This window comes from Alosa pseudoharengus, unplaced genomic scaffold (assembly GCF_046254945.1).
Source record: "Alosa pseudoharengus isolate Yale_2024_CS ecotype anadromous, Long Island Sound unplaced genomic scaffold, YU_APseudo_1.1 YU_APseudo_1.1_scf_17, whole genome shotgun sequence".
NCBI classification, from domain to species: Eukaryota; Metazoa; Chordata; class Actinopteri; order Clupeiformes; family Clupeidae; genus Alosa; species Alosa pseudoharengus.
In genome coordinates, this window is record NW_027468640.1 from 37879906 (window position 1) to 37900173 (window position 20268).

At 46.6% G+C, this 20268-nt stretch overlaps 1 protein-coding gene across 2 annotated transcripts in view; it reads right to left on the reverse strand.

Moving 5' to 3' along the window:
* Positions 1-20268, reverse strand: part of nfxl1 (nuclear transcription factor, X-box binding-like 1) — a 34905-nt gene that overhangs the window by 12426 nt on the left and 2211 nt on the right. For both annotated transcript variants that reach the window (XM_076289509.1, XM_076289510.1), the window contains exons 3-16: positions 19836-20024; positions 19070-19179; positions 18745-18875; positions 18082-18260; positions 15556-15717; positions 14846-14946; positions 13682-13796; positions 13084-13208; positions 11865-11987; positions 10926-11016; positions 7973-8093; positions 2924-3080; positions 2355-2446; positions 935-956 (exon numbers count right to left, since the gene is read on the reverse strand). In XM_076289509.1, the coding sequence (XP_076145624.1) occupies positions 935-956; positions 2355-2446; positions 2924-3080; positions 7973-8093; positions 10926-11016; positions 11865-11987; positions 13084-13208; positions 13682-13796; positions 14846-14946; positions 15556-15717; positions 18082-18260; positions 18745-18875; positions 19070-19179; positions 19836-20024 (1718 nt within the window). The remainder of the gene's footprint in view (positions 1-934; positions 957-2354; positions 2447-2923; positions 3081-7972; positions 8094-10925; positions 11017-11864; positions 11988-13083; positions 13209-13681; positions 13797-14845; positions 14947-15555; positions 15718-18081; positions 18261-18744; positions 18876-19069; positions 19180-19835; positions 20025-20268) is intronic.

The window sequence follows — 20268 nt, forward strand, 5'->3', positions numbered from 1 at the left end:
AGAGAGTCTGAAACAGAGGGCGAGACAATGAGACGGAGTATTTTCTTTCTAGAGAAGCAGAGAGGTTGTGTGTGTGTGTGTGTGTGTGTATGAGAAAGTGAGTGAGCGAGAGAAAGAGAGAGAGAGAGAGAGAGAGAGAGAGAGAGAGAGAGAGTTTGTGTGAGCTTGTGTGTGCCTAGACAGACAAAATCTCCCAGTTGGCTTTGATCAGTCTGCTATTACCGAAAACACACATATCACCATGGAAACCTCAAACACTTCAATGAGTTTGAGAAAACTTTCCCATAGGTGATATGTATGTGTGTGCATGTGTCTGTGTGTGTGTAAGTTAGTGGAGCTGCACTATTTACAGTGTCTGTGTATAGATGTATCATCTGAACTGTGAAAAGCCTCTGTGTGTGGGGTGTGTGTGTGTGTGTATGTGAGACAGAGAGAGACAGACAGAGTAAGTGTATGTATTGGGAGTTCATTGGGAGTTTCATTGTGCTGTGCATTTGTATTATGAGCTCACTAGTGCACTGTGGAGGGTATGTAGAGGGGTGTGTGTGTGTGTGTGTGTGTGTGTGTGTGTGTGTGTGTGTGTGTGTTGACATTTGAGTGCAGATGACCTGAATGAAGTGATGAGAGCATGGCTGCCCCTCTTCGGTAACCTTTAGCTTATCACACTGCCACATGCTTATCTATAGGTCTTTGTTTTTATGTGTGTGTGTGTGTGTGTTTGTGTGTGTGTGTGTGTGTGTGTGTGAAAGAGAGAGGGAGAGAGAGAGAAAAGAGAGAGAGAGAGAGTGAGTGTGTGTGTGTGTGTGTGTGTGTGTGTGTGTGTGTGTGTGTGTGTGTGTGTGTGTGTGTGTGTGTGTGTGTGTGTGTGTGTGTGTGTGTGTGTGTGTGTGTGTGTGTGTGTGTGTGTGTGTGTGTGTGTGTGTGTTAGACTTGCCTCATGTTCTCCAAGACAGGCCCTGTGAAGAAGAATCATCAGAGGTTTTAGTCCTTCACACACAGATATGCCACACACACACAACTACACAATACTTCACTGCAGGCTATTGGCATTTCAAGAGTTTAACTTGGACATCGCCGAGGCATGACGGACATACACACACACACACACACACCCACACCCACACCCACACCCACACCCGCACCCGCACACACACACACACACACACACGCACACACACACACACACACACACAAACACAGGCAGTGTGTGTTTACAGCTCAAAAGGCTAGTTGACAAAAGTCTGTGGGTTTATCACAGCTGAGATGTCTTCTTTGGATCAGACACATACCAAGACAACAAACAAAGCGCACACATATGCACACACACCCATTATCTGATATCTGACATCAGATGTTTTGAATGAGGCCATATTCAATTCCTGGGAAAATGTGCTTTGGGAAAAGTTCAAAAAGGAGGGAAAGAAAACACACACACACGTGATAGATAGATGCACAGAGAGAAATAAAATCTGTGTGTGTGAGAGAGTATGTTTAAAATGAACAAACTACCCCACTGAACCAGATTCCCCTGTGATTTCAAGAGCTACAGTATAGAGGAACGTGTGCTTTATCTGAGACACTTGTGTGGGCTCCTGTCACAGATGCGTGCTGATGTGTTAAGCACACTAACACCTCCACCAGTGATAGATAGCTGGGACAGTTCTAAAAGCACACTTTACACAAGGCAGGGGACTACAGGACAGTGAAATGAAATTCAGTTAGTCAATTTGGGGAAATGAATCCTCTTTCACTATCTAGAGGTCAATGGACTCAAGCTGATAAAGTGCCAGTTCTGGAACATTCTACAAGTGGAATCTTGCTGTAGATCTTGTCAAATCTAGGGCCTTATGAACAATGTATGTATCCAACTGTATTCATAGGGCCTGCTTACATTTATTTTTAGAATGCGTCTTAGGTGACCCGATCACAAGTGGTCAGCCGAGACACATGGTTGCTGACCATTTCTGTGATTCTGCTATTGTTAACGTCACATTCATTAAACCTTCCATTGTCCTGGGCACATTAGAAGGCATTAGGGTTTACACTACAAAAGATATGTGGACAAATGCGTCTCAAACCACCTCACAATGCGTCTTGATTGTTCTGTATTAAAACCAAATGTAAATGGGGTCACAATGACTGTTGTGGAGGGTTATATTCTATATTATATTCTACTTTCAAAACACATAATGTAGGTTAGCTGAGTCACTTTTTGTTTTTCATACATCCTTTATGTTTCATACATTTTATCATTTAAAAACTCTTTTGAAAGTTTAATAGGAACATCATTTACCAACCATAGATGATGGTCTATGTGTTCAGAGTGTGTGTGTGTGTACATACTGCATACTCACGTTGGTATGGGCACTTGACAGGGCGGACAAGGTAAAGCTTTACACACAAACTCTGGCACAGAAGGCTGCTCCCATGGTCCAGCAAGTGGAGCCTGTAACACACACACACACACACACACACACACACACACACACAGCACTAAGATGAACAACCACCATCAGTATGTATTGTACAAGCATACACATGTTCATTTAAGTATGGCTCAACAATCTCTGATATGAAATGTCTGGGGTCTGTGGCCAAGTGTAGATAGATAGATAGATACTTTATTGAGGGGAAATTCAAGATGCCAAGTGCCAAGTGTGTGTGATGGACATTATTTGGCTAGTATTGGCTGGATGTAACTGTGAGTGTATAATATTTAGTGTGTGTGTGTGTGTGTGTGTGTGTGTGTGTGTGTGTGTGTGTGTGTGTGTTTTGTTTTATTCATTAATGTATTTGACACTCACTGATCAACAGACAAAAGTACTGTGCCAGAGTTAGCCGTATGGGCTAATTCACAACTATGTGTGTGTGTGTGTGTGTAGTGTAGTGTGGTGTGTTTGTGTGTGTGTGTATACACTCTCACCCTGCTGCTCTTCACCATGACCTGGTCATGGCAGGGCTGGGGGCAGTGGTGGGTGCAGGCGGGCAGGGGCAGTTTGCAGGGCTGCCTGCAGGGGGGGCACTCTCCAACATGGCACCTGTGGAGCTCCCGCGAGGTGTGGTGGCACGTAGGACGCGCCCTATAACAAGACACAACAGGAGCGTGAGACGCTGGGTAGCGGTGTGTGTGTGTGTGTGTGTGTGTGTGTGTGTGTGTGTGTGTGTGTGTGTAACCTGCCTACACACCCTCGGAAGTCAAGCGTGCTGACCGTCGAGCTAGAAGCCCACGCTGCAAGCTTTCATGCCAGCACTGCTGTTGAGGCGTGGGGGAGTGAGCTTCACTAATGCTCCACATGAGCAGCTACAGTATGCTAGCTGGCATCTGTTCCCCATGCTGAGTGTGCATGTGAGAATGAATGAGTGGGACAGGGACACATATTAGCTGGGCTTCCACTACAGCTTGGGCTAAATTAATGCTGATCAGTGATGATCAGTGTGTCCAATCAGTGATGGATGGGTGGATGGATGGGTTTGATCTTCTCCCAATAGTGACTCCAAGTTGCATCCCATTAAGATGAATCTCCCAAGTTGCATCCCATTAAGTTGCATCCACCAATACGTTATTCAACATAATATGATGGAATGTGAAGGGAGGTCCATGATTATCATTATAAATATTTTTATTTAGCTATTTCTTGCTATAAAGACTTGCAGTTCTATTACATTTCTTCTGACCGCCAGAGGCGGTGCTTTCAGCACCTGGATGTCCATCACATACGCATGTAGGTCGAGTGTTTGTACCGACAAAGTCACCTGTGACCGGGGTGACGTATGACGCAACGTCATGCACTTAAGGTGCTTTCACCCCGGAAGTGACCTCTTGTCATCTTCTCGTATGGACGTAGGTGTTTCGAGTCAATCGCTAGGAGTCTTGTAACCCTTACGGGTTGGAGCTGCGTTTTCGCCCTCTTAAGACTGCGATTGCTGTACATTTCATCAAGGTAAGTGCTTGGGTTTCTAATTTATTGACGCGTCCACGAGTGGTTTCGCTCTAGGTTGACGTCGAAGGAAATTTGCCCTCTCGTTAACTGTTAGCTGGCTTAGCCTAGGATATCGGTGGCCTCGCCGGCATTCCTAGCTGCCTCCGACCAGATTTTCGCAGGCTACTATCTGAACTTGTATTTGAACTCGAGACGGGGTTCAGTTATTTAATTTGGCTAACATTATTGCTGATCTTCTGTGCTTTGAATGACACTAGGTGTCTTGTATTTTGTGTTGGTTTAAATATAACTTAGCGATTGTGGATAGCGGTTACTCGCTTTCATTCTTCAAGTCAGCTTTATAATAGACAGCGTTTGTTGGCTGTCTGATTACAATTTCAGTTTGTGGTTTTCACTTGTAACTGTAGTTCGTGCTGCAACAAGTGCATTTCGCTCTATGCGCAGCTGGACTGGGCTGAGTGCCCGTTGTCAGTAATTTTCACATACCAATTGCACCACATCACCAGCAGTTCCAGCGCTTTGCGTTCGAGGGAAGGGCCTACCAGTTCAGGGTCCTCCCCTTTGGAATATCACTGGCCCCTCGGATTTTCACCAGATTCGTGGCAGCAGCACTGGCACCACTACAGAAAACAGGTATGCTCATCCTCTCGTACCTGGACGATTGGTTGGTAGTGTCTCAGACAGAGTCAGATTCCCTCAGGGACCTAGCTCTGTTGATATCTCACTCAGGCAGGTTAGGACTCAAGATAAATCTCGAGAAGAGTACGTTGACGCCCAGTCAGCGTCTAGTGTTCATTGGTATCCAGTTGGATTCTCGCAGGAGACAGGCAACCCCATCTCCCCAACGGGTGAACGACATCCTCAGTCGGGTAGGACAGTTCAGGAGAGGCCAAGTGCAAACCTTCAGTTCCTTCCAGGTACTACTGGGCACGCTCACGGCAGCTGCTGCCGCCTAGGCCTCCTCTCGTTGAGACCGCTCCAGATGTGGATCAACAGACTGGGGTTGGATCCAAGAGCAGACAGGCACAAGCTGGTGAGAGTCACTGCCAGGTGTATTCAGTGCATGCGACCATGGAACAGCCGGGCATACTTGACTCAGGGGGTTCCCCTTGGTGCCATACCCTCCCGCAGGGAGGTCGTAACGACCGACGCTTCTTTGACAGGTTGGGGTGCTGTTTGGCAGTGCAGGGCTGTTCGCGGCTCGTGGGACCCCCAACAGCGGCGACGACACATAAATGTGTTGGAGCTTCAGGCGGTTCTCCTTGCCCTCAGGCACTTCTTTCCTGTGCTGTCGGGGAGGCATGTGCTTGTGAGGACCGACAACACAGCAGTGGTTTACCTCATAAACCACCAGGGGAGTACGAGGTCTCAGTCATCCCTGAGCCTAGTTCACCAGTTGCTGTCCTGGGCCTACCCCCGCTTGCTGAGCCTGAGGGCAATGCACATAGCGGGCATTCGGAACACAGCAGCAGACTTCTTGTCCCGACAGAGCCCTCATCCTGGGGAGTGGAGGCTACACCCAGAGGTGGTGCAGGTGCATCTGGCAGCGGTACGGCAGAGCAGAGGTGGATCTTTTCGCCTCCCAAGGCTCTACACACTTCCCCCTATGGTTTTCCTTGGAAGAGGCAACGAGCCCCTTAGGCCAGGATGCGCTGGCACACGAGTGGCCCCAGCAGCTTTTGTACGCATTTCCCCCCCTTCCACTGATCCGTGCCATTCTCCACAGGATCTCCCAGGAGGGCCACGCGGTGCTGCTGATAGCCCCCAGATGGCCCGGGAGGCTGTGGTTCCCAGTGTTGCACGGGCTGTTGGTTGGACGCCCTTGGCGCCTCCCCGTCCGTGCGGACCTCCTCTCACAACTGGGGGGACAGATCTGGCACCCGAATCCAGTGCGCCTACAGTTATGGGTATGGCCACTGAGGGGCCTGAGCCTCTGCTAGGTGCTTGCGACCCAGCAGTTGTTTATACCATCAACAACTCGCGGGCGGCTTCAACTAATGCGCTCTACGCGAACAGGTGGAAGCTCTTCGTGGAATGGTGCCGGGCCCGCGGGGAGGAGCCGACCAGTTGTCTAGTACCGACAATTCTCAGATTCTTGCAGTCTCGTTTTGACGGGGGCCTGGCTGCAGCCACCATCCGGGTTTATGCCGCGGCAATATCTGCCAGCCACAACAAGGTGGATGGCGTCACCGTGGGCTCCCACACACTGGTGACTCGTTTCCTGAGGGGGACACAGCGACTCAGGCCGCCACAGCGGAGCCAGACACCTTCCTGGGACCTACCATTTGTGTTGGAGGCGCTGTGCCGGCACCCATTTGAACCTCTTGAGAACACAGAGGTTAAATGGGTATCATTGAAGACTGCCTTTCTGTTGGCCATGGCATCAGCAAAGAGGGTGGGGGAGTTACACGCTCTATCAATCAGCCGTGAGTGCCTCCAATGGGCCCCGGGAGAAACGGGGGTCACATTGTGGCCTAACCCATCTTTTTTACCGAAGACTTTCTCCTCTTCGTTTGTAAATCAACCCCTCCATTTAGCCGCGTTTGATCCTCCAACTGGGGAGGATGAACAGCAGGGAAACACAGCCTTGCTGTGCCCAGTCCGGGCTCTAAGGGCATATATTCAGTCAACCACTGGATTCCGGCGGTCGGAATCACTTTTTCTCTGCCATTCAGGGCCAAGACGGGGCCAGGCATTGTCAAAACAACGACTGTCCAGGTGGATTCGAGGTTGTCTACAAGGCCTATGACGGCAGGGGCCTACCAATCCCAGCCTCCGTCCGCGGTCACTCAACCCGGAGTGTGGCGACATCATGGGCGGCCCTAAGGGGGGTGCCACTGTCCGACATTTGTGAGGCGGCATCATGGGCATGATCTTGCACATTCGCAAGATTCTACAGAGTTAACGTGGCTGCAAGTAACCCGCTAGTCACCGCTACTCTCTTAAGCCATTAGGTGGTCAAAAAGGTAAGTTCTCCTCCTCGTGACCTTGTTGGTATGTGTCATCCAGGTTCTGAAAGCACCGCCTCTGGCGGTCAGAAGAAATGTAATAGAACGATGGTTACGTATGTAACCGCGGTTCTATGAATTTCGGATGACCGCCAGAGCTTGGCAGTCACTCGGAGGGGGGACGAGAAGATTGCCAAGAGGTCACTTCCGGGGTGAAAGCACCTTAAGTGCATGACGTTGCGTCATACGTCACCCCGGTCACAGGTGACTTTGTTGGTACAAACACTCGACCTACATGCGTATGTGATGGACATCCAGGTGCTGAAAGCACCGCCACTGGCGGTCATCCGAAATTCATAGAACCGCGGTTACATACGTAACCATCGTTTCTTTTCCATTCGCATGATTTTATTTCACAATCTAAATGTATGAGACATTGAGAAAACCATGTGAGCTTCTGTGTGTGTGTGTTTATGTGTGTGTGTGTGTGTGTGTGTGTGTGTGAAAGCGCAATATAAGTCAATGTGATTCGTCATAAAGACACCAACACACACCTGTAAAACATACTGTATACTCCAAAAGGCCAATGAAATGGAACTTCAGGACAAGGCCCCGGTAATTGAATGATATGCCTCCTTTGTCAATGATGAGGCATCAGGGTACAGGACTAAACAAACTGGCTTGAACAAAATGACCGCCAGGGCAGGGGGTCTACGTCAACACACTGGAACATTCTGTTCTCAAGTCATTCTAGGTTAGCTCTTACCTCTGATACTCAACCCCTCTCCCCTGTAGCTCCCCATGAGGAGCAGGTCTGGGTGATTAGGTCTAGACACTGTCCCTGTAGCTCCCCATGAGGAGCAGGTCTGGGTGGTTAGGTCTAGACACTGTCCCTCGCCCATGTGGAGTGTGGAATGCTAAGTGTCTGTCCGTAACATTGACTTTGACATTTAATAGGCACTTTAGCAGCTTTCATTCATTTCAGATGAAACATAACAGGCTCTTTGCGAAAATTTCTGTGTTGTTTTAATCAGTATTGATCATTCCAGATAAAATAATCAAAATATGTGTGTGTGTGTGTACCTGCATAGTTCTTTGCAGCGTGGGGGTTTGGTGGTTCTCTCTCTCCCGCAAGGCACAGACAGGGAGGTAGAGCCACACACACATTTCACCTGGACCACCTCGGGGCATGGGTAGCAGCTGCCTGCAGAACACGCACACGCACACACACAAAGGGCAACATAAGACAATAAACATCATATATTTACACTAATAATGCAGGTAACTGCTTTCCTCATTTATTGTGGTCACTAACTTCTACCCACACATTAGCATTTCAATCTGCAGCGAGGTTTAAACTGTTCCCAGAATTTTATCAGGTACAGACACACACACACATATGCACGCACACACACTCACAGCTGGGCAGAAAGTGACACCATAGGATCGAAGAGATGACCTATACTCAAAACATTTCAAACCAACCAGCCATCTCTGCCACGTAACTAGCACGCACGCGCACGCACGCGCACACACACACACACACACACACACACACACACACACGCAACACACACACACCTTTCTAAGAAATCAACCTAGAATCTTGCTGTTTTTTGTTCTCACACACACTTACACAACTCACCAAAGGTCAGCACATTAATATTTTCTGGAGTAATCTTCAAATCTTACTCACAGTTGCAAACTACATGTACCGCAGAATGGTACGAAATATGACCACCACCCAGTTCTGCATGTTTGTGTGTGTGTGTGTGCGTTCAGGCCATCCTTAAAAATATTTTCATTTGCCGTAACCCGACCGACCCTGTCAATTTAGAACCGACCCAAATATTTTTTTTCCCCCCTTTTAGTCCGACCGACTTGCCGGTTGTAAACTTGCGTTAATACCGACCGATTGTTTTTTTTACTCTAAACAACCAATACAAATGCAATAAAATAACATTTATTTTAGTAGGCCCAAGTATTGTGAATATAAATTGCCTACATGCAAACGTGGCTCACTTAAATAAAACCCTGTGGCGTCATCTCTACACCATTGGTTTTACGCATGTCACACTATGGCATCGTTTTAATTCACACAAACTGATTTTTACTTGGCACGAAGTTCTGGAAGAACTGTGGCCAGATCTTTTCTCATCCCTTCTCCCCCCCTAGTCTAACGGTGACCGTGTCAGAGTATTGAAATTGGTTGTGGTCTATTTAGCATTTCTCAAAATATGGGTCCGCAACATGGAAACTGCTGTTCCGCGGAGTCGTGGAGTGAAATTTGGCCCGGTGCTTCATTTGATAATTTGCTGCGCAGTTGAATAAAACAAACGTTTCTGCTATTGATGTCATCAAACATGGAGCCCTACAATTAAGTGGTGGTATGAGCATTCATTCAATGCGAGAGAAACTGAAACTAATCGATAACGTTGGTATCAAAGCTCCGCTTCAACCTGTTGGAAGGCTATTTATTTATTTAACGAAACTTAATAGAACGACGTTTTTTGGAACTTCCCTAGAAACAGAGCAGAGACTGTATAATACACTGTATAGCATTGAGTACTGTATAGTCAAATTTCAATATAACGTGGCCAAGAGTTATTGTAGCCTTCTTTCTGGGTACATGTAGATGAGCCCTATGACCCCAAAGTCTGCCATGACCGGGCCTCTGGTCAAAGAAGTTTGAGAAAGGCTGGTCTATATAACCTGCATCAGAATGAGGTTTGCAATGGTGCGCCTGAAAGCACAGGTTGAAGACCCAGTCAGTTACGTCACGATATGCACATTTGTGTAAATTCATTCCTACGTAATCACCATGACCAAAATTATACTTTTTTTTAACTTTGAATCTTGAAAAAAAAAATATTGACCTACCTACCGACCCATTTTTTTTTTTTTTTGGCTGTTACTGCAAACAAAAATATTTTTAAGGATGGCCTCACTTGTGAGTGTGTGTATGTGTGTGTGAAGAAAAAAAAAATCCGGAGGAAAAAAAACTCTGACTAAACCAATATGACCACAGCGATCATAATAAGTAAATAAATACATACATACACACACACCCCTTAGGGACTAGTATGTAGTTGGGTGTAGCACTGGGGCGCCATACTGACCATAACATAAATCTCTAAACTCAGGTTCAGACACTCACACAAACACACACACACACACACACACACACACACACACACACACACACACACACACACACACACACACACACACACACACACACACACACACACACACACACACACACACACACACACACACACACACACACACACACACACACACACACACACACACACACACACACACACACACACACACACACACACACACAGCAGTCACTTATTCCTCCAAGGTCCTGGGACCAGGCAAATCTGAAGAGAACAAATTATGGAAGGATGCTACAGGTATGTGGGGGCATTGTGGGTGTTCTTTAGATATGCAGAAGGCTAACATATAGAAAAGTATAGTGTCGCAGTGTTTCTGTGAGAAAAACACACACACACACACACACTCCTCTTAAGCTCCACTGCACATTCCTTGTTCTGACCTCTGGCCTGGTCTCTTAATTACTGTAGCTCACTGTGCTGGAACATGAGACACAGTTTAGCACACATGCATGTGTGTGTGTGTGTGTGTGTGTGTGTGTGTGTGTGTGTGCTGTAGGTTGTCTCTTCAACTACACGAGTCTTCATAGTGCATTAATAGTGCATTCATTTGTTCATTGCATACATAAGCATGGTATTTGGTAAGCATGTCTGGATAGCTATGTGCATAGTCCTTGCTGTGTATGATGAAGGTAGAGGATGTTTGGCTATTTAGCTGTGTGAAGGGTTGCTCAGGCATGCGTGTGTGTGTCTGTGTGTGTGTGTGTGTGTGTGTGTGTGGGGGGGGGGGGGGGGGTGTCTCTTCTAATCCTCATTCTGATTTCTCTAAGCAGAGGAAGGGGCTAAAATAACTCCATTCTTATGTTTATGTGTGTGTGTGTATGTGTGTGTGTGTGTGTGTGTGTTCTTACCCTGGTGGCAGGCTGAGGGGCACTTGTGGTTCCGGCAGCCCAGTGTTCGGCCACAACTCTGATCACACGGAGGGCAGTTACCGGGGCAACACTGAAATACACAAACACACACTCTGATGGTCAGAGCAACACAACATCTGACGCAGCATGACATCTGACGGACAATGTTGTCCTAGTGGTGTGTGTTTATTTCAGAGAGAGAGAGGGAGAGATAAAGAAGGTGATTGAGAAAGTGACCATACACATGTCCACTTGAGTGTGTCAGCCTGTTCTGACTCATCCACAAACACATCTGAGCAAAGTGTGATCTAATGGAATGTCAAGAAGGATTTTAGAGGAAGTGCAAAGGCGCGCGCACACACACACACACACAATCATATCTGCACACACACACACACGCACCCATCCCAGACTTGACCAGAACAATCCACTGGACACTTCCACACTATCTGAACAGAGTGTGAAGACTGAGACTGAAGGCTGAAAGTGAGAAAGAATCTACTGTGTGTGTGTGTGTGTCTGCTGGCCAAATAAGGACATGTGTGTGTTGACCAAAGAGATGCCGCAAAGGCTTCTGCTAACAATACCTACATTAACGTGTGAAGAGAAACACACACACACACACACACACACACACGTAATGCTTTTCTGTCAAGACAAACGTACCCTTAAGAATTAAGGGTAACCGCGGTAACAACCGAAAAATCTAGTCTCGGATGTTAATATGCATGAATAGAAAAGCAGCTCGCACACACACACACACCGGACTACACACACAGTCACACACTCAGCATCCTATAGCTCATACTTTCCAACTATCATTCATTGCCTGTGACTGTGTGTGTGCATGTTTTCACACACCAGCTTTCTGTTGATGTACAGTGTGTGTGTGTGTGTGTGTGTGTGTGTGTGTGTGTGTGTGTGTGTGTGTGTACAGACCTTCCTCTTGCACTGGTGTCTCTGACAGGAGCGGTTCTGTAGACACTTGTTATCGCACAGGAACTCCTTATGGCAGGCCATCACTTTACTATACCGCCCACAACGACACTGCTTCTCCACCTCCTGCAAACACAGACAAACAGAGCAGTCAGTGTGTGTGTGTGTGTGTGTGTGTGTGGATATGTGTCTGCATATATGTCTGCAATATGCATTATATCAGTGTTTCCCCTAGAAATGTTTCCAGCAGCGGTGCCGTTACGTGCCAGAAGTTGTAATCAAGCCACGGTAGGGGGTCCGGGGGCACGCTTATTGTACAGAGACATGCTTTACATCCTCATATTCGCTAAGGTCTGCTGCTTATTGTGATATACTGTACGGGCTGCCATGTGTTGAGTGAAGGATTCATCAGATATTTCACCGAGCAATGGGTGCACAGAGCTGTGTGCAGAATGCAAATATGATTTCATTTCATGTTACAAATTCAATGTTAATATTCTTGCGAACCATTTATCACAGCAACTTGGCGCTAATTCCATTGGAAAGCTTAGATTTCACTCGTTCACATGATATGCTGTGTGACATCTGTGTGACGAGGACTCCGCAAGAAATATAGGCTAGTTGAACCTGGACTTGAGATTGTACTGGGGCACAGTAAACTGAAATGTTTGGCGATCCGATGGAGGGGCTGTTGCTAGGCTGTAGCCGTAATGTTAGCCAGGCCTACTGCATAGGCTACTTCAGAACGTATAGTAGGCTATGGGCTGCTGCAGGCTTGTCTTCAGTTTTGTAATCCCCTGAAACGTAACCGTATGTAGCCTACATGTCCTGAATAATGAGAGGTCCATAAGGATGCACTGAACTTAATCATGACTTTCAGAAAATAATTTCAACTATGACGGCTGTTGTGCTTTTAAAATGTAGGCCGTAATGTCATGACATTACTAATGTGAAAACTTTGCAGTAGCACTGAAAATCCAGTGGTGGCGCTGCTAGATACATAGTAGGGGAAACACTGTAATATAATAGCATTTGTGTGCTCTTGTACATATGAACAGATGTTTTGTGTACCTGTTTACTCATCTGTCTGTGCGTGTGTGTGTGTTGCCTTGGTGTATGTAACAGTGTTTGTGCACTTTTGCACCTGTGTGAGCATAGAGTATGTTGTGTGCCTATGTGTCTACACAAGTGTGGGTGTGTGTGTGTGTGTGTATGTGTGTACCTGTCTGCAGGTTTCACAGGGCCCTCTGTGGCAGCGCATGCTACAGGTGTGTAAGCCACACTCTAGTCTCTTCCCACATGTGTCACCACAGGTAGGCACATCTGCAGTGCACGGCAAAGCACACTCTAACAACACACAGAGAGAGAGAGAGAGAGAGAGAGAGAGACATAAAGGGTTACACAGGTGAAATGGCGGGGTCAGCCGTGACCTACTGGTTAGGGTTTCGGGCTTCAAACTGAAGGGTTGCCGGTTCGATCCCCGACCAGTAAGCAAAATGTGGGTGAGGGAAGTGGTTGAGCACTGCTCTCCCATGCCCACATCCACGGCTGAAGTGCCCTACCTCACTGCTCCCCAAGTGCCACTGTAGCAAGGCAGCTCACTGCTCCTGGTCAGTGTGCTTCACCTCACTGTGTGTTCACTGTGTGCTGAGTGTGTTCACTAATTCACAGGTGGGATAAATGCAGAGATCAAATTCCTTGTATACTTGTTGTACTTGTATACTTGGCCTATAAACCTGATTTACATTTACATTCAAGATTTACAAAATCCTGAAATATCCAGCATGGTCCAGAGAGTGTGTGTGTGTGTGTGTACTTACTGGACTTGCCGCAGGGACAAGAACGGTTTCCAGAGCGAGGGCAAGCCCCGCACGCACCAGTGTGACAAACGCGCTCACACACATGGTTACCGCAAGACAAAGGGGCACCACATATCTGCAACACACACACACACATTCAAGGAAGGCAAATATTAGGGTGTTTTCAAACTTCGTTCCTGTCAGCCCTCAGATCGATGACTCAGCATTCCAAACAAACTCAGACCCCTCTAATGCGAAGCGTGCTGGGACCTCCTCAGGAGGTAGTCTCGCCTCGGCACGGTTCGCTTTGAAGTCTGCAGTGCGGTTCGCCTAATCTGTGCATTGTGAACACAAAGCACCCTGGGTTCACTTTTACTTTTTTCACTGTAGACTATTTTATCCAAAAGTCATGTCATGTCATTTATTATATAAAAAAAACTATTATCATCATTAGGCCTACAGCAAAACATGATAGCCTACATACATTTGCAATTTGGCCGCAGCCAAACACGTGGGTTATAACGTTGGGCTGATGAATATCTTTTCGTCCAAGCTATTGGTCACTGACAATGTAGAAATCAGAAAACAGTCCACTCTCTGTGGACTCTTTGCATGTGGCAAACGTACGAGAGAGGCTGCTGTACAGTCAACAGGCTGCTTCAGTTATCATTTTGGATGAGCAGCCACGAACTACAGGTTGTTGGATATAGCAACAGTAACCAGGTGGGGCAGGCCTAGCACTCTGAATTAGAAAGTGGCTGACGTGTTGACTGTATGTGTGCGTTTCTTTTAGTGGACTGAGTTTGGTTCTTTTCAAAAGGACTACATGTGAAAACACCCTTAGTCTAGACGATGCTCACACAGCCAATGTGACATAAACAATCATGAAAATACATGATTGAGTGTCACACACACAGTTGATGAGACACAGAGGGACTGTGCTCTACACAAAAACACACAAAGCCTCTCTCTCTCACACACACACACACGCACGCACGCACACACACGCACACACGCACACACGCACACACGCGCACACACACACACACACACACACACAAACAACCTTTTCCAACTTAACATTTACAGCTGATAGTAATCTCAGGAGACCTTTAAACAGTCTGCCTATGAATATTCACAATGCATTTTAATATTCATGAGGAGGAAGTGGGGGTCAAAGGTCACCTGATCACACTGCCAGCGGGGACTGGCACACGGGCGCTCCGCCTTGGCACGGCCACACACACACCACTGGCTGCTCACCCTTGGGCAGGGCTCACACTCACCTGCAGAGAGAGAGTCAGCTCACACACAAACACATACAAATATACACACATACATACATACGCACACACCACAGTCTGACTGTGTCTCCCATTAATCTGGACACTGTGTTATAGTGGTATGTCATGCATAGCACTTCCTAGACTCATTATAAACGTCATTAAAGATGTTTTTCAACAGACAGGTGTGTAGGCAGGTGTGTAAAACTCCATGCCAGGTGAGTGAGTGTAAGTAGGATACAAGGATACAAGGAAGTTTATGGTCACATGCATATAGTTACTGGAAGTAAGAAATGCAGTGAAATTATGTCTGGTGTCAGCCTATTTGTGTATTTAGGGGGGGGGGGGGGGGGGGGGTTAGTGCAGTAGAAGAGGGGTTTAGTAGATTAAGTGGCAAGGGCTGCATAAGGAAGGTGGGGGAGGATTGGGATTGGGGGGGGGCACCAACAAGGAGCACCCAAGAGCAACAGGGGCAAGGAAAAACTCCCTTACCAAGGAAGAAACCTTGGGCAGATCCACGGTGCAGGTGCAAGTGCATGTGTATGTGTCACACTCCCTTGACACTATTAGTGTTCTCACAAGATTGTGTGTGTGTGAGAGAGAAGGATTTACCTCCGTGGCATAAGTTCTGGCAGGCGTGTGTTCCGCAGGGCAGTAGTTTACCACAGCGCTGCTGGCAGTGCCAGGCTTTGCTGTGGCACCTTCTGGGTACAGGGGCCGCCTTGCCACACACGCACGACACTGACACCATCTTAGGGCAAGGAGGACAGGGACCTGAAACACACAACAATACATCAGGAACAGCACAAGCCCAGTTCCACTCCTTAAAGGGCTATCAGCTCATCAGACTGGCCATCTAGAGAATGGGAATCTATAATGGAGACAATATGTGTGTCCAAGTCTGTTTATGAAACGTTTGTGTTGTGGGTGAACAAGTGCATGCTTCTGAAAAAACAGGTTTGAGCATCTGTGAGGGTATGAATCAGTGTTGTAGTACTCGAGTCCGAGTCATTAGCTAAATTTAGAGACTCGTGACTTGACTTGGACTTGAGCACTGAATGACTTGAACTTGGACTCGTGCATTCGCACTCGCGATGACTCGTCGAGGACTCGACTTTTTTTTGTAATACATCATAAGGCTATAATTGTAGTATGTCATTAGGCTATAATTTGCTATGATTTTAATATCTAAATTATTCGTAATACGTACATCGCAAGTCACATCATGTTCACATGCAAAGCAAACTAACGTTAACTTTAACACCAAAATGCCTGGAGATATGGCCGCCGCTATTTCAATGTAGTATTGCCAGGCAATATTAGTTCTCATACATGACATGACATTACCTAAGATTACACTCAGCCTAGGCTAAACAACACACACTGCTGCTGGATAGCTGATCATCGTGACTTGGTGAACAGTGTTTTTCCTGATTGACGCAAGAAGTGAGGTTCCATTCATTCATTTTCATTTGGGGCGTGCCCTGTCTGTTAATTTGCAGCAGGCTATTATCGGATGAAAGAAAAATAAACTAAAAGTTTTCCCAATCAAGATATAGCATACTTCTTAATTTTGGTGTCATAAAATATAGAAGCATAACATTAAATTGCCTAGTAGAGTGTCCATGTAGTGTCAAAGTAGGCCTACGTGTCTGCGCAAGTGAAACTGACAAACTGAACCTCTGGTGGGTAGGCCAGAAACAACTATATTTAAAACCACGAATGAACTGGATTACTGTTACTGTTCAAACGAGCGATTTGATAGCCTAATCCACTGCACGAAAAAAAAGGAAATAGCAACGTGTTCTATTTCTAACAGGTGAATATTGTAGCAAATAGTAGCCTATGGCGATGGCAGCTTAAAAAACATTTATTTCACTCATCTCGCTGAAATGAACGTAGAATGTGGCCTGTTGCGCAAAGAAATCAATTAGGCAGATAATCTACATCTCCGTTAACCGAAAGCTAGTTTTCATCTCTATTGTTGACGTGAAATATGTCTCCATAGTGTCAGTCAAGTGATAACATAATTATGCAGTTGCCGGTAGCCAGTGTTCACGTCACGGGAGTCAGAAAGAAGCTAAGACGGGCCCTGCTCTGTTTCTGTCCCTCCCAAACTGCGCTAAAATTGTGTCGGCTATTTAACAGCCAGAATTTTTAAAAAATGCCCGGGGGAGGCCCTTTTTTGATCCACACTACCTCTTACAAAATAGGCCTACTCCAACGTCCATCTAGCTCTTGTGAAGTATGAACTTCTACAACACTGCCTATACAATTGTCAGCAGTCAGTAACAGCATAATGTGACTTAGTGGCCTGTGTGATTGGGATGTGGATTGCTCATTTATTATGAGTAGGCCTATAGGCTATGGTATGGTATTCTCTCCGATATAATAACACATTGGGTTTGGCAAGAAATTTGGCAATACTACTTTCACACAAGTGATGGCACCCCTGCTTGGAGACAGAAGATTGTCCGTTTTGCTTTTAAGGATTTCATCTGCAATGGAAAAAAATGGAACGACATGTAGGCTATGCTTACTTTAGTGCTGGACTTGGACTCGACTTGATCAATAGGGACTCGACTCGGACTCGACGTGGATCAATAGTGACTCGACTCGGACTTGACTCGGATGAGTAGTGGACTTGACTCTGAATTTTTTTTTTAATGACTTGGACTTGACTCGGACTTGAACACTGGGGACTCGAACCTGGACTCGGACTTGAGGCATAGTGACTTGACTACAACACTGGTATGAATATGTGAGCGTTTGTATATGTATAAGAAGTACTCTGCAAGCATGTGTGCATAGTTATTTGAGTGTTTACGAGATATGTGTATGTATGTATGAATTTATATCCATATGTGTGAACGTACAGTATATTTGTGTGTGTGTGTGTGTGTGTGTGTGTGTGTGTGTGTGTGTGTGTGCGTATGTGTGTGTGCGTATGTGTGTGTGTGTGCATATGTGTGTGTAAAATGTCAACTACTTATGTGTTTTTGGTGTTTGTGTGTGTAAAATGTCAATTACTGTTTTTGTGTGTATGTGTGTATGTGTGTATGTGTGTGTGTGCGTGCGCGTGTGCGTGTGCGTATGCATGTGTGTGTGTGTGTGTGTGTGTGTGTGTGAGAGTGTTACCTGGGTGGCAGAGCAGCAGGCAGCGGTGTCCGCAGGATGGCTTGAACTGGCGCTCACACACCTGGCCGCAGGAGTGAGGGAGAAGCCAGGGGTCGGCCGGCGGGTCAGACAGCTTCCCGCAGTAGCACAAGTAGCGGTTGGGGGTCTGCTGAGGGGTATACTCATGACGACACTTAGGACTGGACCGCAGGGAGGAGGAGGAGAGGAGGAGGAGGAAGAGGAGGAGGAAGAGGGAGGCGCAGAAAAAAGAGAACGCAGAGGGTGTACAGAGGAGGGGATGAAGATGGAGAGAGAGAGTGAGAATAAGAGAGTGGACAGTGGTGAGGGAAAAGGAAGAGTGACAAAGAGAGACAGAAGTGGGAGGGGGAGAGAGAGAGAGAGAGAGAGAGAGAGAGAGAGAGAGAGAGAGAGAGAGAGAGAGAGAGAGAGAGAGAGAGAGAGAAAGGTTTATGAGAGGGACAAAAAGGTGTTCACATTAATTTCCACATTTCAGACATTGAATCTTGGAACACAAGTGGAGATTTGCCTGCAGCATGGAGTGGGTGATAGATACTGTAGATAGATAGATAGATAGATAGATAGATAGATAGATAGATAGATAGAACTTTATTGATCCCCAAGGGGAAATTCAAGATGTGCGGACGTGATTGGCCGAGCTCTCACCATGGCCACGGGTGCTCCTTTTTGCCAAAGTCATCATCAGTGACAGAGGACATCAGGAAGACAGAGTCCTTGGCCCACTTCTGGATGCAGCTGATGTGGAAGATACAGTAGCAGCGCTCACAGCTCCACACCTACACAGAGATAGAGGGATAGAGAGAGGAAGAGACGGACAGAGGGAAAGAAGAAAGTGAGGGACAGAAGAAAAAAGAGAGAGAGATTAGTGCTACTACATATGGCGAGTGAGTGAGTGAGTGAGTGAGTGAGTGAATGTATATGTGTTAATGACAGTGTTTGGTTGATACAGTCACACAGGCAAGACTCTTACTGCTTGAGTTCTCTTCACAGAGGCAATACAGATGAGGCAGGCAATGGCTCCAGACTGAAAGGCTTCATTCAGGTACTGCCTGGTGCGCTCCAGGTCAGAAGCATCACCCCCTGTGCCATGTACACACACGCACACACACGCGCGCGCACACGCACAACACACGCACAACACACGCACGCACGCACGCACGCACAACACACACACAGATTAATTCAATCAATTCAGTCACTAAAAACACCTGACAAAATCTGTCCTCTACTCCCTTCCTGCCCTCCTAAAACACCCAGTCATTTATTTTCTGGATTTATGTGTGTGTGTGTATGTGTGTGTGTGCGTGTGTGTAAAAGAGCGATCTGGGTGCTGCAGAAAACAAACACACACTAATAACCTGGCTGAAGACCTCTGGCTCCTCCATATCTTACACACACACACACACACACACACACACACACACACACACACACACACACACTTTCAGCCTTGTGAAAAACTCCTGGGCTGGGTATATGTCACTTAACAGGAAGTACATAAAGAGAGTGAGATTATCAACATCCTTTTCGCCAAGTCTGTTAAATGCACCAACCAGAACTACTGATCAAAACACTAACACTATTATAACCACCTGCAGATAAAAGGAACACATTGTGTGTCACCTGCAAAACAAACTCTGTTTAGTCTGAATACTGACCCTTAATTTCACTTAACCATATATTTTGGTGTGTGTATAGTATATTTGCAGGCGCATACATTTGTTTGAAGTGTGCACCTGTTTGATTGGTATATGTAGTGAATGTTGATTCCACAATTTTGCCACGTTTTCCAGCTCGCCCTTCACTTTCATCTTCATTATCATCATCATCGTCTGAGGAGGACGAAAACTGGCTCTCAGCCAGCCGCATTGCTGTCGCCTGGTTGGACTTCCTGATCTCATCGAACTTGGACTGAGAGGACACAGCTTAGAACACAGAGCAGTACAGAGAGAGAGAGAGAGAGAGAGAGAGAGAGAGAGAGAGAGAGACGGAAAAAAAGAAAATAGGAAAAGAAATAAGCACCACCTTTAGGGGTACACACTTTAGGTTTGTTTCGGTGCATTTAAGGGAAGGAGCTGGTAATAGTGCTTTGAGGTAATCTGTCCAGCTGACCCGAGAGGGGTCAGTGAGGCAGCCTGCTGATGACCTCCTTATGCAGCTGTTTCTAGA